Consider the following 24,298-nt stretch of genomic DNA (forward strand, 5'->3'; position numbering starts at 1 on the left):
ACCTGCACAAACCCTGGAGCAAGACTTCCTGCTCCCCAGGCTCCTTCCCCTAGGACTTTTGGACTCCCGCGGGGCTGGCCCAGCCACCAGGCTCAAGGGGTGCAGTGGGCGGGGCTCTGGGAAGGGCGCTCCCGGAATGCCCCGCCCCGCCGGCCGCTGTTTGGGCAGTCTGGCGGACCGCTGCGAGGCGCTCAGGGATGAGTCTGGCTGCAGCGACCCAACGCCGCAGGCAGAGGCCTGGAGGCCACTCGGAGGACTCCACAACCGCTCCCGGGAACCGTGCAGGTGAAGGCCTGGACCGAGGGACGCGAATCGGGCTCCACGTCCTTTTACCAGACGGGGAGTACAGCACAGCTGGGGAGGCTGGGGTTGGCGCTTACCCGGCTAGACGCAGCACAGAGGGGTGTAGGGAAAGTGGGATGGGCGGCAGGTGCGCTGACTAGGGAGGTGCACTGCTGAGAGGTAGGGAAAGCACGACAGGGCTGGCGGGGCCCATAGTTCGGGAGGGGATACAGCTGGAGGACCTAGAAAGGAGGGGCGGCTCACAGCAGGAGGGCAAACCTCTCCTACCCTTCTCCCGTGTCCTCTCCGTCCAGCAGGCGGCTCAGGAGACAGAAGGCAGGCGGCGAGCAGCCTGAAACCAGGCGGAGGCAACAGCCTCCTGCTTGCCCAGGTGCGCGCCCTTACCCTGCACTGGCTTCGGACTCCAAAGGCCCCCACGCCTCAGCTCGGGGGGAAGTCGGCGGATGTGGGGAAATCGGAACTAGCATCGCATTGAGGGAAGGTGCTCTGGTTCCCTGGCTAGCTCCCTAGCCCCACTTCACTGGTGGGGTAACTGAGCCTGGAAAGGGGAGCGACCGCAGGCGATCCCACGGTCGCAGGGCGTGGCTTGAAGCTCCGGAGTCTCCGGAAGAAGGGGCAGGGCAGGCTATTTTTACTTTGTGTTTGATTTCAAGAATGATCTGAAAAGGGTTCACCTTCGTGCCCTGGTTCTGATGTAGGAAACATCTGAAGTACCAACTTACAATGCCGGTTGTGTTCCATGAATGCACCTAAACTATAACCTTTTTAGAAACAGAATCAAACCTGGACCTGTGCCCTAGATGTCCTGGAGGCTCACGTTAGTGGACACTTAAGCACAAGGGTCTCAAGGGCACCTGTGTCTGAGTCCAGGTGCAGGACTGGGCTCTCTGCACAGGTGGAAGTTGGTCCAGATTACAGTCTGGGGGTGTGGCCAGTCTTGCTTAAACAGTGACACCTATCAGCAAGGAGGCACTAGGGGGTCAGCTTTCTCTCAAATACTTGGGAAACTGCAGCCCGGGGAATTAAGTCACCAAGTGCGAGCTAAGACCTGCCCCAGCCTGGTGGGGTGGGCTTACTTTGTTTGACTGTTTGACTTCCTAGGGCAGCCCAGACCTGAAATGGGTGGTTTGCCCAATGTGAGAGGAAGACAGTGTGTATGCTTGAGTGCTGGGGAGGTGAGTATGGACCAGAGGTGGAGAGACTTGCCCAAGGTCAGCCAAGGACAGGGGGAGTTGCCCTCACATGTTTGCATACAAAAGCTGTTTGAAGACTCTGGTGGGGATTGGGGTGCTGTGGAGAGGGTCTCAGAGTACAGTCTTTGCTCTGTGGCTTGCCAGCCTTACCCCAGCCCTGATGACCTGCTGTAGCTCAGCCTCTTGCCAGACAAGAGAGAGACCTGGGGTCCCACCCGTGAGCCCTTCCCTGAAACTTGGGATTGGAACTACCCCTACCTCCACTTTTTTCTGGAGTGCATCTCTGCTTCTTTGTTTCTGTCTCCAGGCATGTTAAATGGTGGGCACTGTCTCTCTGCCCCTAGGCCCTTGGACAGGCCATATAGAGCCATCACATTGGCTGTGGTTGTTTTGCTTTGGGGTAACACCATCCTTAGGAATCCACCACTCCCCTACCCTGTGGCCCCAGTCTCTTGGGCAGTGAAATGGACATCCACCTCTCCCTGTGGGTTGTGAAGGGATGGAATCTTTTGGAGAGTTTGGCACTGTCTGACTTGCTGGTTTCACAGGGACCAGGCCAGGCACCATGGGCTGTTTTTTTTTTTTTTTTTTCTGAAATCTGTAAAATAGGTGCATTACTCTGCTTGTCCTGAAAGTCCAGCTAGATGGATGCTGTGTCCTGGGGTCTGTGCCCTTCCGTCATCTCCCTTGCAAGGCCCAGAGGGGAGCCTGGCTCAGAGCAGGGTGGTAAATGTTTTATTGAATGGCTGACTGGGAGGATCTTGGTGCCCAGCTCATTGTAGAGACCACCCCGCCACTGCCCACAGGTGCCTGGCCCTACTCTCAGGGCAGCTCTAGCACTCCCTGATCTGGGAGATTGTCCAGGAACATGGCCTAATGGAAGGAGGAATGCAGGGTTCCAGAGGCCAGGGATGATCCTTGCATACCCAATACCCTGGAAGGACCGTGGAGGAAGGGTCTGGAAAGGAAGCAGCAGGAGGACTGCCAGATGGTAAAGGCATGCTCTGGCATCCTCTTGGCTTTACTCCCACAGCCATGCCACACAGCTGGCCTGGGGCCATTTCACAGAGGTGACACTGAGGCCCAGAGGGAGCAGTGGGAATCCAGATGAATCATGTGTGTCCTCAAGACTGGCTCTGGCCAGGGTACAGGCAGACCTGCTGGAGGAAGGCAGCTGCCGGAGCCTCAGTGCTGTCCCCTGAGGAATTTGGGGGCACATTCTTCCTGGCTTGGAATTAGCCTGGTTCTATTCCTGGGAGGTCTTGGCTGTGGCCAAAGTCCAGGCCTGTAGTGGCTCTGAACCCCATGCCCCTCCCCCATGGGTGGAATAAACAGACTCAGAGAGGGCAAATCTCTTGCCCAAGAACACACAACCAGGGCTGTGGGCCTTTTGCATGTGGCTCTCCTCACTACAAGGGTCTTATCATACTTTCAAACTGCCTGAGAAATTCCTCCTGAGGATTCTCCTTTCCATTTGGGGAAACTGAGATTCAGAGGAAGGAAGTGATTTGCTGGTTTCCCAGGGACCAGGCTAGGCACCAAGCCCTGGGTGAGCTGGCCAGTGGCCTGCCTCTCCCCCACCGTGGCCAGTGTAAGATATAACTTATTTATCTGGTCCACACATGGTGAGGTCAAGGTTTGGGGACTGTGTGGGCTCCAGGAGGGAGGATGAGAGGAGCAGGCATGTGTTCCTGGTTTCCAGATAAAAGATTAACAGGCAAGACTTGTTCTCATCCCCACTGGCCAGGCTGACTGGGGAAGGCTGGGTCTGGGAACATGAGGGGTAGAATGGAGGGAGAGGGCTAGGGAGCAAAATGGGTCATTGGGCACACCAAGCTGCCATGATGGGCAGGTCTGCCCTCCTCACTGTTCAGTGAGCCCATAGGGTTGTTTTTGGTCTCTTGTTTACATCAGATGTATTCCCTTTGTTTTTCTGCTTCCTCTCAGTTAAGATTTATTTTCACATATGAGGAAAAGTACAGCTAAGGGTGTCCTGCTGCATGGGGCTGCAGGTGTGTGGCCCGGCTCCAGGCAGGGTGAGGCTGGGGGTAGGGGAGCTAGGAGGGGTGTTCTAGGGCATCTGGGTATCTATGAAGGTTTTCCAGCAGGGGAGGGAGGAGGTGGGATTTGCTTCTTAGGCACTAAGTTGCGGGGGGCTGTTGGGGGCCAGTGAGGGGTGTCTGGGGGTCGAGGGATCCCTGGGCTGAGGAGGGGCAGTGAGGGTTATTGGGGGTTCAGTGAGGGATGGGCTGAGGTCCACCAGCTGGGGGGTTGGGCAACAAGGGGACTGGGACTCCAGCCTGGGGAGGGTGGCAGTGAGAGGTGTTCTGAGGTCTCTAGGGAGCTGTAATAGACATGACTGAAGCCCCTATAGGCCCCAGAACCTCCTTGCTCATTCTGACTTGGATCATGAGTCCCATAGAAAGATCTGGTTGGGGTGATATCAGGGTACATCCAAGACTTTGGGCAGGTCTGTGGGCATGAATTTCTTACCTGGAAAATGAGCTCAGCCCTGGGGAGTTCTTGCTGGCCTTCTAGGCCCAGGTAGGGGATGCAGGAAATCCCATCAGGGCCAGATGGGTGGGAGCAGGTAGAAGTCTTCTGGATGCTGTGGCCTTAAGCCCCCTCCTGGGGAGCATTCCTGAGCTCTTGGCACTGCTCTAAAGTCTCTACAGGCTTGTCCCCCCTTCCTGTGACCCTCAGGGAGCAGGTCACCCCATTTTTCAGTTGGGGAAATTGAGTCTGAGTAAGGTGAGGGTCAGGTCCAGTACTTGTGGCCAGGAGGTGGTTGAACGAGTGTTAGACCCTGCGTGATGGAGGCTGGGGGCTAGGGGGTGGTCTGAGCAGACTCGCCATAATGGGGTATAACTCTGTTCTCCCAGGTGGGAGAAGGCTAGAGTAGGTAACACTCACAACAGGGTGGCCTTGAGCAAGGACTTCTCTCTCCCTCCACCATTCCTTACAAGGGTCATTTCCTCAGACTTTCCATTTTCCTTTTTCTGGAAAGACCAGTTCAAACAACACATAGCTCACACTTCTACCAGAGCAGGGGCTCCCTGCCCTTGTTGGAAGCACAGAAAAGGGGAGAGGGGGTGGGACCACATTGGAAGCACCTCCCCCCTACCTCCAGCACTTCTGAGAGACTCCATCCCCAGCTCCCAAAGGGGCCTAGTCTTGAGGTGGCCTTCAAGAGGTAGGACAGGCTCAAGGCATCTTAGGGAGGTTTAGTTCCATCTTTTCAAATGAGTGACCTCCACGGGTGGCAAAACCACCTGCAGCGCCATCTCAGTGCAGCATAGGATGTGGCTATTGACAGCCAGTCCTGGCCTCACTGCGTTGTGCACTCCAGGCACTCTTTCTGAGATGACAGTAATGTTTCCTCACTGGGCTGGGACTACACATCATCTTGGTGAGCCCTTATCCTGACTTGCCCTGGCCGGGAGCAAGACAGCCACCACCTGGGACCTGGTGGGTAAGGACATACTAGCTAGTTAGTGGCTGGGCTTCCTCTAACATTTTTGTAATCACACCCCCCTTCCCCAGCTCAGTCCTACCTTTAACATGTCATTAGGCCTGCTTCACCACATCTGTTGCCATCTCTTTGTTCATCCCTTAAGACTTCTTACTTTTTTGATGAAGTGCTAATTGTATCTTTAAAGGATGAACATGAATTCATCCCTTCTTCCTTACGTTCACAAGGCTCTAGCTCTGAGCAGACAGCCACAAGCACCACCAGAACTCTCACCCTTTCTGACCACTTCCCCCATGGGGCCTCCCCTCCCTGAGGGCCACGTAGGATTGGGAAGAAAGAAAGAAGGTGCCTACAGCAAAAAAACCTTCAACAAAACAAAAAGGCAACCCACTGAATGAGAAAATATATTTGTGAATGATACATTCGATAAGGGGTTGATATCCAAAATATGTGATACAACTCAATAACAACAACAACAACAACAAAACAATCTGATTGAAAAATGGGCAGAGGAACTGAATAGACACTTCTCCAAAGAGGACACACAGATGGCCAATGGACAGATGAAAAGATGTTTAATATCACTAAGCATCAGAGAAATGCAAGTCAAGACACAATGGGATATCATTTCACACCAGTCAGAATGGCTATAGCAATAAATCAACAAACAAGTATAAGTGAGGACGTGGAGAAAAAGAAACCCTCATGCATTGTTGGTGGGCTGGTAAATTTGTGCAGCCACTAGTGGAAAACAGTATGGATATTCCTCAAAAAAACTAAAGATCGATAAATCATATGACCCAGTGATTCCATTCTGGGTGTTTATCCAAATGAAAACACTAGTTTGAAAAGATATATGCACCCTTATGTTCATTGCAGCATTATTTACAATAGCCAAGATATGGAAGCAAACCTAGGTGTCCATTGATAGATGAGTGGATAAAGAAGAAGTGAAATGTATATACAATGGAGTATTTCATAGCAATAAAAAATGAAATCTTGCCATTTTCAACAACATGGATGGAACTAGAGGGTATTATGCTAAGTGCAATAAGTCAGAGAAAGACAAATAGCATATGATTTCACTTACACATCAAATCTAAAAACAAAACAAAAACAGACTCATAGAAACAGACTTAAAGGGATGGTTACCAGAAGGGAGGGGGTGGGAGGATGGATGAAAAAGGGAAGGGGAATATAGTCCATAATATTGTGGTAAGTTTGCACAGTGACAGATAATTACTGGAATTAGTGGGATGATCACATGTAAGGTATAAGAATGTCAAATTGCTATATTGTATATCTGAAACTAATAAGACTAATATAAGATTGTATAAAAAATGTACACTAAAAAAAAAGATGCTTAGCTACAGAAAAATGCAGAAGTCACAGCTCTAAATTGAGAACTGGGAAGTGTTGTCTTCCTGGCAATCCTGGGGAAGGGGCCACGTGGCCAGCTTGTGGCTGCCCTGCTTTGTTTACCCCATTCCAAACCCATGTCCACCATCCTAGCCAGAAGGACAACGCATGTCCAAGTCCACAGATCTTGGAAAAGAAAGGAAATTCTTCTTGGGGTAGTACTAATTATAGCTTTCATCTATTCGATGATCCATCCATATATTCATTCATTCTTGCATGCCTTCACTCACTCCAGCTTTGGCCCAGGTGGAGACATGGTGGTTAATTAAGAACCCAGACAATGGGCTCAGATTTGGCATCCCACTGCACCTCGGAGTGCTGGGTGACCCTCCGGCCAGTGAGGGTGAGGTCAGTTCCCTGGAAATGTCCAGATGGGGGCACAGGAGTCATCCTCAGCCTGCCTGCCTGGGACACCCAGCTCAGCCACCACCCTCCACCCTACCCCTGCCTCTGTAGGGTGAAGTAGCCTCTCAGGCCCTCCCTGCCCTCCACCCCAGAGTTATGTACTCCTCCCTCTGACCCTCACCAATCTGGTGGGCTGTTTGTCTTTTTAATCCTGAACAAGCTAAGAGGCCAAAAACAGTATTTTAGGTTTCAAATTTACATTTTCTTACCATATATATTTTTCCTCAATTTTTCTAACAACTTTATGGAGGTGTAAATCACATGTCATATGATTCACCCATTTAAACTTTGCATTAAATATGTACAGTTCAATGGCTTTTAGTACATTTATTGATATGTGCAACCACCATCAATTTTAAGATATTGTCATCACCGCAGAAAGAAGATTCACACTCCTTAGTACAGTCACTCCCCATTCCCCCACCCCTCAGCAACTACTAATCTACTTTATGTCTCTGTGGATTTGCCTTTTCTGGACATTTTAGATAAATGGAATCATACAATATGTGGTCTTTTGTGACTGGCTTCATGCACTGAGCATAATGTTTTGAAGGTTCCTCCACGTTGTAGTGTGTGTCAGGGCTTCATGTTTTTATATTGCCAAATAATATTCCATTGTATGGTCGAGCCATATTTTATTTATCCATTTGTTGGTAGATGGACATTTGAGTTATTTCTACTTCTCGCCTGCTAATAGTGCATCTGTGAACATTTGTATACAACTTTATGTGTGGACATGTGTTTTTACTTTTTTTGCTTGTATTTCTAGGAATGGCGCTGCTGCCTCCTATGGTAGTGCTCCATGTAACTGTTGGAGAAATTGTCCAAGCAGCTGCCCAGGTTTACATTCCACCCCCTGGAGCATGTGACAGCTTGGTCTCTGCACATTCTTAGAACACCTGCCTTTTTTGTGTACAGCCAACTCGGTGGAGGTGGAAGAGACCTCCCTGTGGATTTGGTTTGCATTTCTTTAAAGCTGATGATGTTGAGCATCTTTTTATGTGTATATTGGTGGCCATCAGTAAACCTTTAGAGAAATGTCTAGTTAGCAACTTTGGCTGTTTTAAAATTGGGTTATTTGTGCTTTTAGAATTCAGTTGCAATAATTTATACATTCTAGATACAAGTCCCTTAGAGATATATGATTTGCAAATATTTTCTCCCACTCTGTAAACCTTTTCACATTTTTTAAAAATATTCTTTTTGTTTTGCTTTTTAAATTTTATTTATTGATTTTGAGAGAGAGAGAGGGATTCTAAAAATCTCTCTCATGCATTCATTGGTGATTCTTGCATGTGCCCTGACTGCAACCTTGGTGTATCGGGAGGAAGCGCTAACCAAGATACCTGGTCACAACCTCCTTTTCACTTTCTTGATTATGTCCTTTTAAGTACAAATGTTTTCAACTTTAACAAAGCCCAGCTTATTTTTTTGTTATTGTTATTTGGCACTTGATATCATATCTAAGAAACCATTGCCTAATCCAAGCCCTATGCTTTTTTCTAAAAGTTTTAAAGTTTTAGCTTTTACATTTAGGTCTTTGATTCACTTTCAGTTAATTTCTGTATATGATGTGAGAAGAGGTCCAACTTTATTCTTTTGATTGTGAGTATCATCCCAGCACGATTGTTGGAAACCTATTCCCTGCCCATTGAATTGTCTTGGCACTGTTGTCAAAGATTGAGTGACTAGAAGTAAAGTCTATTCCATTGGCCTATATGTCTGTCTCTATGCCAGGACCACTCTGTTTTGATTTTCATAGCTTTGTGGTAAGTTTTGAAATAGGGAAGTGTGAGTCCTTTAACTTTGTTCTTCTTTTTCAGGATGGTTTTGTTTTGGCTTTTCTGGATCTTTGGAATCTGGGTCTTTTTTTCTAGGTCTTTGAATTTTAGGAGCAGTTGTCAGTTTTTGCAAAGGTGGCAGCTGGACTCTGCACATCAGCAGAACCAGACTATTGCCCTCTTAACAATGTTAAGTCTTCTGACTTATTAACGTGGCATTTTCCCATTTATTTAGGTCTTCTTTAATTTCTATCAAGGATATTTTATACTTTTCAAAGTTTAAGTTTTGTACTTCTTTAGTTAAGTTTATTTCTAAAAAATAAAAGTAATATATTTTTCTTGATGCTCTTGTAAATGGAATTGTTTCCTTAATTTTGATTTCAATTTGTTCCTTGCCACTGTATTGAAATACCATGGGTTTTCATGAGTTACTCTTGTATCCTGCAACCTTGCTGGACTTATTTATTAGTTCCCATAGATTTTTAAAAAGATTTTATTTACTTATTTCTTTAGAGAGAGGGGAAGGGAAGGAGAAAGAGAGGGAGAGAAATATCAGTGTGTGGTTGCCCCTCACATGTCCTTAACTGGGGACCTGGCCAACAACCCAGGCATGTGCCCTGACTGGGAATTGAACTAGCGACCCTTTGGTTTGCAGGCCTATGCTCAATCCACTCAGTTACACCAGCCAGGGTAGTTCCCATAGATTTTTAGCAGATTCCTGAGGATTTTCTGGACAGAAGACCGTGTTGTTTCATAGAGAAGTTTTGCTTCTTTCTTGATGATTTGGGTCCTGTTTATTTAATTTTCTTAACTAATTCTCCTGCACCCTGATTTTGGGGCTATCTCTGTTTTTCTAGCTTAACTCTTGTCTCTTGTAAATTTTGTCTTATTAATATATAAGTGGTATTTATATGGGAAGGACACTCTGTTGCAAATTCCCACACATCTGTAGTAGGCTGGAGTATCCCCCTCAAATCTACCCCTTGTTCTGCTGTTACTGTAGGAATTTTGAGTACTGCATCCATTACCAGCTGCTCTTTCTCTGTCTTGGGCATTGCACATGTCAGCCACTTCTCTGAACTTGATTTTCTCATGTTAAAATGGAGATAATGACTTCTTCCCTGCTGTCTTCTGGATGGTTCTGAGTGCTGCACAAGGTCAGGAATGTGGGTACAGATTTGTATTGCTACAGTAGCAATGAAGGCAAGCACCTGGAAATGAAGGCACACTGGGATGTGCAGCTTCCGTAGCACTGTGGCCCAGCACAGTTCCACCCCTACCACCTTCCCAGTGGCCATTTTTGGTGTGTCAGTTTCCATTCCTTGGTTTCCCCATTGCTGAGGTAGAGATGGCCACCTTCTTCATAGGGCTGCAACCCAGCAAACACCTATTAAGCACCCAAAGTTGTTTATGCTTATCCAGAAGTGAGCCCTCTCCCCCACAACTGCACAAACCACAAGGGTCCCCCAGGCTCACACTCTACCTGATGAGGTCCCCCAGGTTCCTAGTAGGGCAGAGGTAGGGTGGACTAATGCATCTTGGCTGAGCACAGCCAACCCTGGCCTTCCTTGTTACCACCCACAGTGAGGGTCTTGGGAAGCCTCGGCCTCCCCGATGGCAGAATACATGACCAAAACTGAAGCTTGGCTCTGCTGCTACCTCTGCTGCCACCCTCACTATAAGTGGGGTAGGGCTGCATGGCAAGGGCTGGGGTGGCTTGACCTCTCTGAGCCTTGGGGCTGGTTGTGGACCATTGTGTGAAGCACCAGTGTGGGGTGTGTGAGTGTACATATGTGGCCCTCCAGAGTGATAATCACTGTTCTGGGCAGTCCTGGGTATGCTCTGTCCTGATGGTTATGTGCTCTGTCCTGATGGTGAAGCAGGATGCTCTGTATTCTATAATGGAGCCCTCCATGGCTGCTTCCAGGTAGGTGTGGAATTTGTGGAACACTCCAGCCCAATACAAATGTCCTGTGTATACATATACTTGGGAAGCAGTTTTGCTGGAGGTCAGTTGTGGATTAAGAAAGAGTCCAGGTAAATTCTCAAATTTGGGGCCAAAGCAAGTAAAGGATGGAGGGTTGGTAACTAACATCAAAGATAAAATAGGGGAAGCCATGGGATAATCAGTCAGTTGGCAGCACAAGAGCTTGGCTGGGTCATGGTGGGCCAGGTGGACAGCAGGACATTCATGCCTGGCCTGCAGGGGGTGGTCTTGGCTGGAGCATCACAAGGAGGACAGGTAAAGTGTTGTTTCTGGTCAGCATGGAATAATTGGGCCTTCAGCCTGGAGGAGCTGACCTCTGTCCCCCTGCCCTCCCCACACATTGTTCCAGCCTTAGCCACTGTGCAGAGGATGTTGGGCACTGGGCCCCTGCAGGGCACTTCCAGGTCAGTGAGTCTGCTGGCACAGGTTGGACAACCAGCACATTGAATCTGTTCTCCAAGACGAACTGCTCTGCCTTCTTGTACTAGTAGTACACATCATGCTCAAAATAAGAACATTTCAGAAAAGCAGAAGGAAGAGCCTCTTGCACTTGGGCTGAGGAGGCATGAACATCCATAGCAGCTTCATTCCACATACCCCAACAAGCAAACAGCTCATATGCCCAGCAGCAGGGGACAGAAGCAAACAGAGCATGTGCAGCATGGCACCTCCCACATTGTGCTGAGCAGGGGAAACTAGGCAGAAAGGGTATGTGCTGTGTGTGTGCACATATCTATGTTTGTTTGTGTGTGTGTACACATGTCTGTGGGTTTGTGTGTTGAGAAGGTAGGACAGAGTTATCTTTCCTTATTTTGAATTTCTGCCCTATAACGTGAGCTGCATGACCTCAGGAAATGACTTAACCATCTGTGCCTCAGTTTGCTCACTTGTGAAGTGAGGAGAATGATGATTCTTTCTTGGAAGGTGCTGTGCAGATCAATGAGTTAATGTAGGTAAAGCAGATGCAACAGTGTGCAGCTCACAGTAAGTTCCACATAAGTGCCAGCTGTTGTCATTGTTATTATTTTATAAAACATGCTTGTGATTGCCACTTCATGCAGTAAGCACGCTGCAAAATTTTAGGATGCCCTTGCTGACATTCATCACCAGGATGTACCTCAATTTGCTACACCAAATCCCCACAACTGGAAACGTTTCCACTTCTCACTCTTCAAAGGTGAACATTCTGGTATAGAAATCCTGGCAGCATATTAATAATTATTTCCTTTGGCTAAATCCTCAGATGCATATACAACATAAGGATCTTAATACATTTACCAAAGTCCTTCCAGAAGGTTTGGATCTGCACCCATCAGCAAAATTCCAGAGAAGTTGCTCCCAGGACCTTGCTAACTCTGCACTTGGCCTATTTTTTTTTTCTTTTTGCCAAGTTGAAGAGTAAAAGATTTGCATTAATTTGAATTAGTGTTTCTTCAGTTATTGTGAGGGCAAGCTTTTTTTCCCATATGTGTTGGCCCTTTATCTCTTTTGTGAAATGCTTGCTCACACATCGGTCTGTTCTTTTTTTATCTGGATGTTCAGCTTTTACTGATGTATAAGATCTCTTCATAAACTAAGGGTATTGAACCTTTGTCCTGTATTATCCAACTGTCTTTTCCAAATGTTTTCATCTGAATTTGTTTGTTTTCAATTATTAAGTTTGTAACAAACTTAACAAAAGTTTGTAACAAAAAGTTTTGTAACAAAAGTTACTTATGTAACAAAAGTTTCTGCTTCTTACTTTTTATACAATCAACATTTGTTGATCTTTCTCTCTCTCATTTTTACTTCTTAATTCTGTCATTGGAGCTATGCTTGTGTTAACAAATTCAAGGGGTTCACTGCTTGGGGTGCTCTACTCAGGCTGCTGTACTCAAGAACAATGTTACAGAACAAAAAAAAATGGGGGTTTGACTGCCTGTCACCACAAAAGCCAAACTCATGAGGTCAGTCCTGATTCAAAAGGAAAAAGGTTTTGTTTGGATGCTGTGCCATCTTGGAGAATGGGTGACTCCCTGTTTCAGATCTCATTTCCTCTGCAAAACCCAGACAAAACTCTGCCATCCTCAGTAAGACCAGAACAAAAGGCAGTGCTCAGTATTCTGGCTCCATTTTAAAGTACTGTCCTTTGGAGCCTGAGGCAGCTGCTAAATGGTCATCCAGGTAGCTTAGCTTGTTCCCAGCTGTCATCTGGCTTCAGGCTCCCTCCTGGAGCCTGTGTGTGGAGCTGGCATGACCATGACCATGTGGCTGTTAGGGCCACAAAATCACATACCTCTGGAAGGGAGAGAATGTGAACACACCAGTGAATGCTTCACCAGGTCTGAAAGAGAGAGACTCCTTCCTGGATACAATGGGCTACGTGACTGCTAACATCACGTGGCCCATGGAGAGGACAGGCCAGTGCACTGTCCAGCTGCAGGTCCAGAGCAGCAACTGATGAGCAACAGCAGAGCTGGTCCCAAGTAGTGAGTGATGAGCAAGAGCAGAGCTGGTTCAAGCAGTAGGCAACGAGGAAGATAGAAAATGTGTTTCTCTGTTCCCCTGGGGCAATATCTATTTCTGGTGTGGGACCAGCTATGTACTGTTTCAGAAAGACCAATTAACTTCCTAAACTTTCCTGTGCTTTGAGTGGGTCCACCTCCCAGCCAATCCCTTCTTTCCCTAGGCTAGACTGACAAGCCTCTTTAGTTCAGCACCACTCTCTGCTGCCCTTCTGACTTCTCTGGCTTATGTGCCTGCCTTCCCCTGGTTCCACCCCCAATCTGATACCAGAAGAGCAAGGGCAAGGGCTTTTGTCCTTATCCATTCCTCTTTACCTTTCCTTGGGCTGGGGCCCTATCTATTCATCCTTTTAGCCCCTAATGCTGTAGTGCTGGGCCCCATCCATTCATCTTCCTAGGTTTTGGTGTGCTTAGTGTAAGAAACTCTCCCTACCATTGGTGGTGGAAAAATGGAGGCAACTGTACTTGAACAACAAATTTTAAAAAACTCCACAAAACTCCCCCTACTACCATCCCAGGAGACTCCCCCTGACTCTGCCCACCTCCATGGCTTCCCTGCCCTTGGGGCCTCAGACTATGTGGTAGTGGCTGTGGAGGCTCAGCCGTTTCCGGGAGAATGCTCTGCTGCAGCCCAGCCCAAGTACTGAGGTACAGGCTTGTCCACCTGTAACAGGACTTGGTTGTCTTGTTGCAAGGTAGTTTTTACTTGGAGCAAGTAAAGGGGACCAGATTCACTTCTAGAGCTCTGTCTCCCCAAAGGGTGGCCTAGCCATTACATACATACAGTACTTGGTTAATTACATGTTGATTTTTTTTTTCATTGCAATTGGCTACCCTTATCTGGTTGGATTCCTGTCAAGGTCATTCTGTTTACAGCTAGTCTGCAAAATATTGTACATTTTAACATTTATAGCTAGAATAGCAGTTACTAAGAAACTCCCAGACCTTGATATCCTTGTCCTAACACTTGGGTAATCATTATATATTTGCTTTTATTGCCTCCTGATACATGATACTTTTTAATTTTTCTTTTTCCCTGTGTGCCAAGCTTTGCACATGCATTTTATTTTTTAATTTTTTCCTATACCTACAAAATCTACCTTTTGATTTGTAGGTTTGTGTTATATTTCTTCTTTTTTTAAGAACCCTCTGCTCAAAATTCTGTTTTTTTTATATATATCAGTTTGTCTCTTTAAAAAAAATTCACCCATCCCCCAACTCTCCTCCCTATTAGCCACTATCAGCTTCTTCTCTGTATCTATAGGTCTGTTTTTGTTTTTTGCTTATTAATTTGTATTATGTCTTAGATTCCACATGTAAGTGAAATCATATGGTATTTGTCTTTCCCTAACTAACTTATATCACTTAGCATAATCCCTTCTAGGTCTATCAGTGTTGTGGCAAGTGGAAAGATTTTACTGTTTTTATTGGCGAGTAATATTCTAGCATGTTTCTATTTTCAACACTGTGGTCCTCAGAATATTGAGAGTTCACTTAATGTAGGGATTAGCTCTGCATTTGTTCCCAGGTCACTGGCTCTGTGGCTGCCACTCCTGGTCTGGATGGCTGGTTCAGCTCCCGAGCATCACAAAGCCACTGGGGCAGTGGTACCTGTCCCATGTAGAGGTTCCTGCCAAGCCCATACCTTCCAGGGTGGGGTCCTCATGCTCTCTCATCTCTCTCTTCCTAGGTATGTGCACTCAAGTGCAGCCACCCAAAAGGGGTACCCTGCAGGTCCTTCGTGGTGATGGCACTTCTGTGGGGACTGTAATCATATTCCACTGCCCCTCAGGACACCAGATGGTCGGGTCCGGCCTCCTCACCTGTGCCTGGAAGGGGAGCATCGCTGAGTGGTCTTCAGGGATCCCTCTGTGCAAGTGTGAGCCCTGATCCCTGGAGATACCCCCAGATCAGCTGTTGCCCTGGGTGGGAGGGGCCTGATGCTGTCACATGAACAGTGTGGTGTTCATAGGAAAGATGCAGTGGGTGCCAAGTCCCAGCTGGGCCTCTGTGTAAGGCCCTGCTCATGGTGCTGGTGGCCCTTGGTGGCTCCACATCCACAGTGTGGATGCAAGTCCTAGCAGGTGCTCCAAATCTTAGGTCTGTCACTGAATTGGCCTGCCACTTCCAAGAGGTTACTTGTGTTGTCTGAGCTGGCACTTACCTATTCTCTAAGCATCCACATGGCAAACCTTAATAGGATATTCCATATGCCAAGAATTCGAGAACTGGGGACACTGAGGGCCAGGATGCATCAGGCCCAGGAGCCCCAGTCTAGAGGAGGAGATGGTTTTTTATTTACTTGTTGTACACGGTGTTAAAGGATAATACCAAGCACAGCATTGTTCAAAGGGAGGACATGTGTGTTATGCAACAAAAAGGCTCAGTAATCAAAGCAGTTTGGAAAAGGCCACATTAATAGGCTGCAGGACTTCTCAGGGCTTTTAAATGCTCATGTGCTGGGTTAATCTCTGAGGGGATTTATTAGGATTAGATTCCTAGAGATACAAAACCCAACATAACAGGAGTTAGCCAGAATAACAGGGGCTATGGGAGCTTTCTCTTACCCATAGCCCTCAGATTAGGCAGTCCTAGGCTCATATGGTACCCCACAGTGGGGACCCAGTCCCTTTCCATGTTGTGGCTATGTTGGGCGTGACTTCAACTCTGTGATCCAGGTAACGGCAACTGTGTTCCAGTCAGTAGTTATGGGTTTAGGGGCATGGCAAAGAAGGGTCTTAGAAGTTGTCTCACACCCCTTCTCCTTGTAAACCACTGTCTAGAACATGATCATGTGATTACATGAAGCTGCAAAGGAGGCTGGGAAATGTAGTCTTCAGTCTCAATGGCCAGTGTCCATCTAGTGCCAGGAGCTGAGGGTGTGAATGGTGCTGCAGGGGAGAGTAGCTGGCATTTCTTAAATTAGGATTCTGGGCCTTGTTTTCCCAGAATATCCTTTACAACATAATAGAACTAGTTCTTAGCCCATAGCCTAGGTCACACGGTGGATATGTGGCAAAGGCCTTTTTCCCCAAAGATGGGCATTTTTCTTGATTTTTACCTTCTTGAGGTGGGTCCCTGAAGGTCTTTGCCAGCTTGGGGCATTGTGAAAACAGATCGAGAACTCTCTTGTCATCTGGCCTTCGGAGCCCAGGCTGCAGTGTGTGTGAAAGTCAAAGGGGCCTCAATGAACTCTCTGTCAGATCTTTTCCCAGTGTGCCGCTGTGAACTCTTACACACCCTCCAAAACCCTACTCAAACACTCCTTTATTGGGAGGCAGTCTTCCCTGATAGCCCCACTCCTATGGCAATGTGCACAGACCTTACCCTTAGCAGTCAACACCTCCCTGCCTCCCCTACAGAATGGGGCTTACTGAGGGTGGGCTGGGCAACCACCGCAGGGCCTGGGTGAGCCATGCCTAGGAGCTGCTCTTGTCTTCCATAGCTCTGACAGCTCATGAGACCTTCGGCTTCAGGGTGGCTGTTATCGCCTCTATTATCAGCTGCGCCATCATCCTGCTCATGTCCATGGTCTTCCTCACCTGTTGCCTCCTGAAGTGTGTGAAGAGAACTAAGCAGCAGCACCTTGACAGGTACAGTGACCCTAGCATCCTTGTAAGAGGTGTGCCTATGACCTTGAGCCCTGACTACTCCCCAGAGCTAGGAGCTGGCCCAGCATTACCCAAGGGGTGCTAGCACCCAAGGCCATTCCAGGCCTCATAAGGGTGTCCAGGGGACATGAGGAGTGGGGTCACCCTACCAAGAGCTGCCCTTACAGCCCACACTGGCTGCAGATGAGGTCAGTCAGGGTCTCCCGAGTGCTGTTGAGGCTTGGCATTCTGGCCATTGAGTGTCACAGTCATGGAGGGCACATGGGCTGCAGGTACTGTGATTGTGTCATCCTGCAGTATAGTCTGCCTGTACACAGTGTGTGCTCTGCTGTGTTGGGTGTGCAGGGCTGGTGAGTTGCAGTTATCTATAGGCTGCAGGTGGAGACTGGTCCACAGCCATCTGCTTTTTCACTGTAAGTTCTGTTCTGGGGGAGTATTTTTTTAATAGTGGTAAAGTGTTTATAACATAAAAGTTACCATTTTAATTATGTTTAAGAGTAGAATTCAAGGACATTAGTTCCATACACAGTATTGTGCCACCATTGAGGCAGTCCATCTCTAGAACTTTCCACAGCCTGCCTTTGAAAATAGAGTGTTCTGGCTCCTGATCATTGGTGACTGCTACTACCCTCCAGTGGCAGAGCTGAGGAGTGGCAACAGGGCCACCAAATTCTCACAGTGTGGCTTGCAGAGACTCAGGGGTAGCAGCCTGGACGCTTATATCCCTGAATATCCTCCTGTATCTTTCCACAGAACTGCCCAGCTGTGGCTCCAGCTGAGAGATGAAGATTTGGAGATGGTACAGGCCACCTACCTGAGCCTCAAGCACTTGAATAACAACAACAGTGGCCACTTTGAGTCTAGGAGCTGGCATGGCCAAGGGCATGACAACCACAGCTTTACCACGTGGGCATGGGCCTAGGGGTTGGGGAAGGGGATGAGGGGGTCCCTGGCTTGGTCAAGACAGCGCCAAAGACCAGGACCCTGCGGGTACTGGCTGCTCTGACATGCTGAGCAGGCTCACCTGGGATTCAAATCCTGGCCCAAAGATAGGCTGATGATCCTGCTATCACCCAGTCCTGACCTTGCACCTTAGCACACAGAGCCACCACCCACCCCATGTCTTTATCTTCAGAATTCAAACCTGAGGAAAAGGTGAAGCTTTTGAACATGAGTATTCTCTTCACCTAGACCCAGCAGGTCTCCATGGTGTGCGCATAGACTCACTAAGTCCTCCCATCTCCCTTTCTCTGCCTTTTGACACAGAGGATTTTTTCTTACACACCCATTGCTGACTCAGGGAGTCTAATCCTGGCTGAATATGGATTGTGATATTGTACATCTTTCCATGTAGGCATCTGCTTTGAGTGTACACTCTCTCACTCAGGATTCCCTGTGGCACTGACAGCCAGATCTCTAGACTCCATAAATGGGGACAGGCTTTTTGTCTTGGTGGCCAGTGGTCCCCTACAGAGGCCATGTTTCAGACTGTCTGGCATTGGTATTTGGCTCTATTTCTTTTGCAGGTGCTGTGGGTGGTGCTGGTGCAGGTCAGACTGGTCCCCATGGGCATGTGCGGTGGGGTGTTTGTGAAGGCAAGTCCATGTCAGGCGATGAAAAAGGGACTCTGCAAGGGATCACTCTGCTGCCCCCAAACCATTGACTTGAGCCTCAGCATCCAGAGATGATCTTGCTGGTATCAGTTTTTCCCCTGGGGCTTACAAAATAGTGATTTTAATTCTGTTGTTACTCTGTCATTTTTTTTCCTATAAGAAATGAGAATGAATTCTGTTTATTTCTAAACTTTTTATTTTGTTGTTTTTTGTATTACTATGAACTCATGGATATTTTTTTCTAGAGCTTTATTTCGAGGAAATTTCACAAATGTACAAAAGCAGAGAATTATAGTGTAAGGAGTCTCCCGTCCCCACCTGCCATCCTCAGCAGTTTCTGCCCCCACATCATCTGGACACAATTTCCTGTGGGCTGCAACCCACTCCCTACTCATGGCCCTTTCATTCCTTTCTTCCACAAGATATCCCAGCCCATCTAGTGCTTTCTCTGCCCAGGCCTGGGTGGCTGCCCCTCCATGGAGGTGGGTGGAGTGCAGCATTCAGAAACTGGGCCTGCCCCCACAGGAAACTTCCCAGAGAGGCAGGTACTTATTCCAGCCTTGGTTTCCTCCTTTGTACAGTAAGCATCTTGGCAGTGCTCATCCCTGGTCCTGTTGAAGTGATTAGAGCAAGGTTAGGGCTTAGTGAGTGCCAGCCGTTGTTAATTCTGCTCTTATCCCTCCTGCACAGATGAGGAAACAGACAGAAGAGGTAGTGACCTGTTTGGGCTTGGTGTGGGTCCATCTGGTCCCATGTCTCTCTGCCTGTGACACTCTGGGCATGCCCAGTGGGTGGAACTGGTCCCAACTCCTTCTCTTGAGTGTCAGACACTATGCCTGCCTCACGGTGGTGCTTCATGCCTGCTGCTTCATGTCCTTTCCATGTGATGTGACAGGCTGTCATGTTGCTCTGGTGGTCAGAGAGCCCCAGAGTTTTGCTCCAGATACTCCAGTGTTTGTGAGACTCTCCCTGACTATGCTCTGGCTTTGGTAAATGTTGGTGATTAGAGCTACTTTTCTTGACATTTTGGGGTGATTCTAGGAACAGACTGTTTAGACCAACTAGTCTCAATATTTTTATTACCAAATTCTTTTCTTTGGAGACCCTGCACAAGTGAGTGGAGACATTTTCACAGCTGTGCATCACTGAGTGTTAATGTGCTGTGTTTCTACTTGTTGACTTAGCAGGTGTCACTCTCACAGATAGTTTTCATCAGCATTTCATTGCATTTCTATGATTAATAGTGAAGAAGAGCATTTTCCTCCAGCCCTTTGCTTACCAGTTGCATTCCTGGTTTTAGTCATTTTGTGTTTGCTGTGCCTAATAGCCTGCTGGTGTTTTTCTAATAAATTCTAGGAGCTCTGTATACTGTGTGGAAATGAACCTCATTCAAACATTGGCTGCAAGTACTTTCCTTTTTGTTTTAGTCTTGTTATGGTGGTCTTGCTCATGCCTTTCCTTTTCATAAAGTCAGATTTCCTTCCAGGTAGCCCCTTCTTCCCATGCAAGGTGACAGACCCTCCTCAGTATAGACCTATGTCAGATGGTCCTGTATTTCAGTTGGGAAGCATGTCAGTGGAATGAGGGAAAGAGTTACTGCCTCTCCCAGTAACTGGAGTCCTGGATGAGGCCACACAGCTGCTGCAGGGACTTTATTAGCTGCATTGAGGCATTGGATCTCCCAGGGGGACTGCCGGGGGCCTGTATCAGTACCACATACACCTGCTATTAAACCTGGGGGGCTTGTTCTCTCTCCCTCTGATGGCCAGCACAGAGCTGTGCAGAGAACTCTGTGGCTAGCTTCTCTGAGGGCAACTTGGGGGCCACCAGAATAAGCTTTAGTCAGCAGCACAAGGCAGAAGGTAGGAGGTGAGGCTGAGGGAACATTGGGGTCAGAGCACCTCGCTTGAGCTCTCCTACACATCTCCCAGACCCCAGCTCTGAGCCCAGCTCAATGGGGACCCAGGGAAGGTAGCTCCTGCCCAGGGCTTCACAGCTTGATAGAGGAGGCAAGGTCCTCCAGGCCCCTGAGGCCTCTGGCTCCCAGGCAGGGACACTGACTGCAGCCCAGGGGCCTCTGGATGTGCCATACTTGGCAAGGTCCAGGTGCCTCTATTCTCCCACCAAATGGTGGTAAAACTGTCATCAGCAAGACAAGGTTTGCCCCTTGACCTTGCTTTTATTGTATAAATATATCTCAGGACTCAAAACATGCCAGGTGCTGTTCTAAGCTCTTTCAGATATTCCCTGTTCTAACCTTAGTGGTAAGCACGTTTTTTTAAAAAAGTATATTTTCCCTGGCTGGTGTGGCTTCATGGATTGAGTGCCAGCCTGCAAACAAAAGGGTCACTGGCTCGGTTCCCAGTCGAGGCACATGCCTGGGTTGCAGGCCAGGTTTCCCAGTATGGGGTGCATGAGAGGCAACCACACATTGCCGTTTCTCTCCTTTTTCTCCCTCCTTTCCCCTCTGCCCCAAAATAAATAAACGGAATCTTTTAAAAATATATATTTTATTGATTACCCTATTACAGTGTTCCACCCCCCCCCACACTTTATTCCCTTCTGCCTTCAACCCTCTCCCACCAGCATTCCCTCTCCTTCCCTCTCCTTAGTTCATGTCCATGGGTCATACATATAAGTTCTTCAGCTTCTCCATTTCCTGTACTATTCTTAACCTCCTCCTGTCTATTTTGTAACTACCAATTATGCTTCTTATTCCCTGTACCTTTTCCCCCATTATTCCCCCTCCCCACTGATAATCCTCCAGGTGATCTCTATTTCTGTGATTCTGTTCCTCTTCTAGTTTGCTAAGTTTTTTTTTTTTTTTTTGGTTCAGTTGTTGATAGTTGTGAGCTTGTTGTCATATTACTGTTCATATTTTTTATCTTCTTTTTCTTAGATAAATCCCTTTAACATTTCATATAATAAGGAGTTGGTGACAATAAAGGACTTGGTGACTCCTTTAACTTGACTTTATCTGGAAAGCACTTTATCTGCCCTTCCATTCTTAATGATAGCTTTGCTGGATAGAGTCATCTTGGCTGTAGGTCCTTGGCTTTCACGACTTAGAATACTTCTTTCCAGCCCCTTCTTGCCTGCAAGGTTTCTTTTGAGAAATCAGTTGACAGTCTTATGGACACTCCTTTGTGGGTAACTGTCTCCTTTCCTCTTGCTGCTTTTAAGAATCTCCCTTCTCTTTCATCTTGGGTCATGTAATTATGATGTGCCTTGGTTTCTGCCTCCTTGAGTCCAACTTCTTTGGGACTCTGAGCTTCCTGGACTACTTGGAAGTCTATTTGCTTTGCCAGGTTGGGGGAGTTCTTTATTATTTTTTCAACTAAGTTTTCCATTTCTTGTTCTTCCTCTTCTCCTTCTGGCACCGCTATGATTCAGATGTTGGAATGTTTAAAGTTGTCCCAGAGGTCCCTAAGCCTCTCCTCATTTTTTTGAATTCTGGTTTCTTCATTCTGTTGTGGTCGAATGTTTCTTTCTTCCTTCTGGTACAAACCATTGATTCCAGTCCCAGTTTCCTTCCCTTCGGTGTTGGTTCCCTGAACACTTTCCTTTATTTCACTTTTCATAGCCTTCACTTTCCCCTCTATTTTGTGGGCATATTCAACCATTTGTGTGAGCATCCTGCTTACCAGTGTTTTGAACTCCTTATCTGATAGGTTGGCTATCTCTTCATCACTTAATTGTATTTTTTCTGGAACTTTGATCTCTTTTTTCATTTGAGCCATATATATATATATATATATATATATATATATATATTTTTTTTTTTTTGGTCTTGGCATGCCTGTTACATAGTAAGGGGTAGAGCCTTAGGTATTCACCAGGGCAGGGCTACCCACATGTCACTGTGTTGTGGCACTGTATGTGGCGGAGGGGTCCGAGAGGGGAAAATGCCGCTTGCTCAGCTCTTGGCTGACTTTCAGTCACTTCCCCCACTACCCACAAGAAAACTGGGCTGTTTTGGTGCTGATTCCTGGGTGGTGGGGTTTGTGTACATTCTAGGATCCTCTGGGTCTCTCCAATGAACTCTGCTGTGAGGCTGGGAGGTTTTTTCTCCCTCCTCAACCCCCACAGTTTTTCTCAGTTAAAGGTTTTGAGGCTTTATTTTCCACATTGGAACCCTGAGTTGTATGGTCTGTCTCACTCCCCAGTTGTTCCTCTTGGTTTATTTGCATGCAAATGTAGGACCTCCCACTCTGCCAGCTACTGCCTCCCTAGCCCTGGACCTCCAGCCAACACTTTATTGTGAGTCCTCTCCACCCTAGCTGCCATCTCTGCCCCTCCTACCTGTCTGAATGATTGTTTCTTCTTTAACTCCTTGATTGTCAGACTTCCATACTGTTAGATTTTCTGGCAGTTCTGGTTATTTTTTGTTTTTAAATGTGTTGTTGTTTTTCTTTTGGTTCTGTGAGGAGGCAAAGTATATCTACCTATGCTTCCATTTGGCCAGAAGTCCAGTAAGCACTTTTCTTATCCCATTTTAAGAAACTTGTCCAGAATCAGACACAGCTATTAAGCATGATGCTATGTTTGAATTCAGGCTGTCTGACTCCAAAGTCCACAGACTGCTCACTAAGCTGTTTCCTTGTCACTGATTCATTAATTGATTGATTCACTTAATAGTCAAACCAACAAATAACTTTGTAATTCCTACTACTTTCTATAGCTTTTCTGAGAATTAGGTGTGGATGGGAACAGAGATCAGGAAGGCTTCTTAGAGGAGGTAATACCTGAAATGAACAGACTGGGAGAGCCTGGATTTCAGGGAAGGAGAGAAACAGCATCTTAAGGGGAGGGAGCAGCCTTGCAGAGGGCTTGAGGCGGAGCAGCATGGCTCTTCTCAGGGAGCAGACGCCAATGTAGGGGGAAGGCAGGGTGAGCCAGGTGACAGAGTCAGGCCAAGGTCTGATCAGCCTAGAGAATGTCTTGGTTTCTAGTTTAGGGAGTAGGGGAGCCTCAGAGAAATGAAGATGTAGAAGGTGGGTGATCCAGCCCCCAGACCACCAGAAGATAGCCTGGGAGGAGCCAAAGTATCTCCTTGGATGGTCCTTCAGTGTCCTGGCCCAGGGAGGCAGCCTGACCTCTGTGGTTTTCACATACTCTGAATAAGCTCCCTTCCTTGACACAGCCCTGGGAACCACCCTATTCCCAACCCTTGGAACACCTCTATGGAGACAAGGTCCCCAAGTCCTGGGCCTCTTGATGGTTCACTCTGGCTTCCTCAGGCTTGGGGGCCTGAGTGCCAGGCAGCAGAGCAGGGTTGGAGTTGAATGGGATCCTGGCTCTTCCCTCACCTCATACCTCTTCTCCCTGCAGAGACCTTGGTGAGAGTACCAGAGAGCTGGCTGGTGCAGCCTGCAGCATAGACAAGGACCACTGGACCCCCAGCAACCTTGCCTGCTCACCGTGGGCCCAGGTGATGGTGCACACACTGAACCCAAGGAAGACCCTGCCTGCCACAGGCCCACTGCTGAAATGCCCAAACAGGCCATGGCCTATGTCCCAGGATGACCAAGGCCCAAGCCAGAGATGCCCTCCACACTGAGAGGACCAAGCCCACCCTTCAGCGGGCTGCCTATACCTCGACATGTGTCCAAGTCGAGACTGGTCAGTGAAGTAAGCTTCTGGGTTTAGGAATTCCTCAGGACACCTTCCTGATTCTGAAGGCTGGGAGTGACCTGTCCTGGGGAGCTCAGCTGTTGCAGCTTTTATAGGTAGGCTTCCTTGAAACCACCACTGAGGTTTACAGATCCAACTACAGCCCTGCTCCAGCCAGGGACCTTTAAAGAGACTGGGGACATTTTAAACATGTCTGGTTTTGCATTGCAAAAAAGGAAGAGGACAGCCAAATTCTCAACATTATCAGCAATCACAGAGATGAATCTTCTTTTACAGGGTCAGCCACCCATACAAAGGAACCCAGCTGAGTGCTCTACCCATTAACTGTAAAGTTGTGGTGAAGGCTGTGAAATAAAGAATTCTAACACTGAAAATT

General features: G+C 47.5%; 1 protein-coding gene across 1 annotated transcript; it reads left to right on the forward strand.

Annotated features, from left to right (window-relative positions):
- Nucleotides 1-161: 161 nt before the first annotated feature.
- On the forward strand, nt 162-24,298 carry SUSD3 (sushi domain containing 3). Its single transcript, XM_036018436.1, is given in 6 exon segments — nt 162-285; nt 14,755-14,943; nt 16,510-16,657; nt 17,429-17,581; nt 23,620-23,759; nt 23,762-24,298. Coding segments are annotated over 6 exon segments (771 nt in total). The 5' UTR covers nt 162-197; the 3' UTR covers nt 23,815-24,298.

This window comes from Phyllostomus discolor, chromosome 2 (genome assembly GCF_004126475.2).
Source record: "Phyllostomus discolor isolate MPI-MPIP mPhyDis1 chromosome 2, mPhyDis1.pri.v3, whole genome shotgun sequence".
NCBI lineage: Eukaryota > Metazoa > Chordata > Mammalia > Chiroptera > Phyllostomidae > Phyllostomus > Phyllostomus discolor.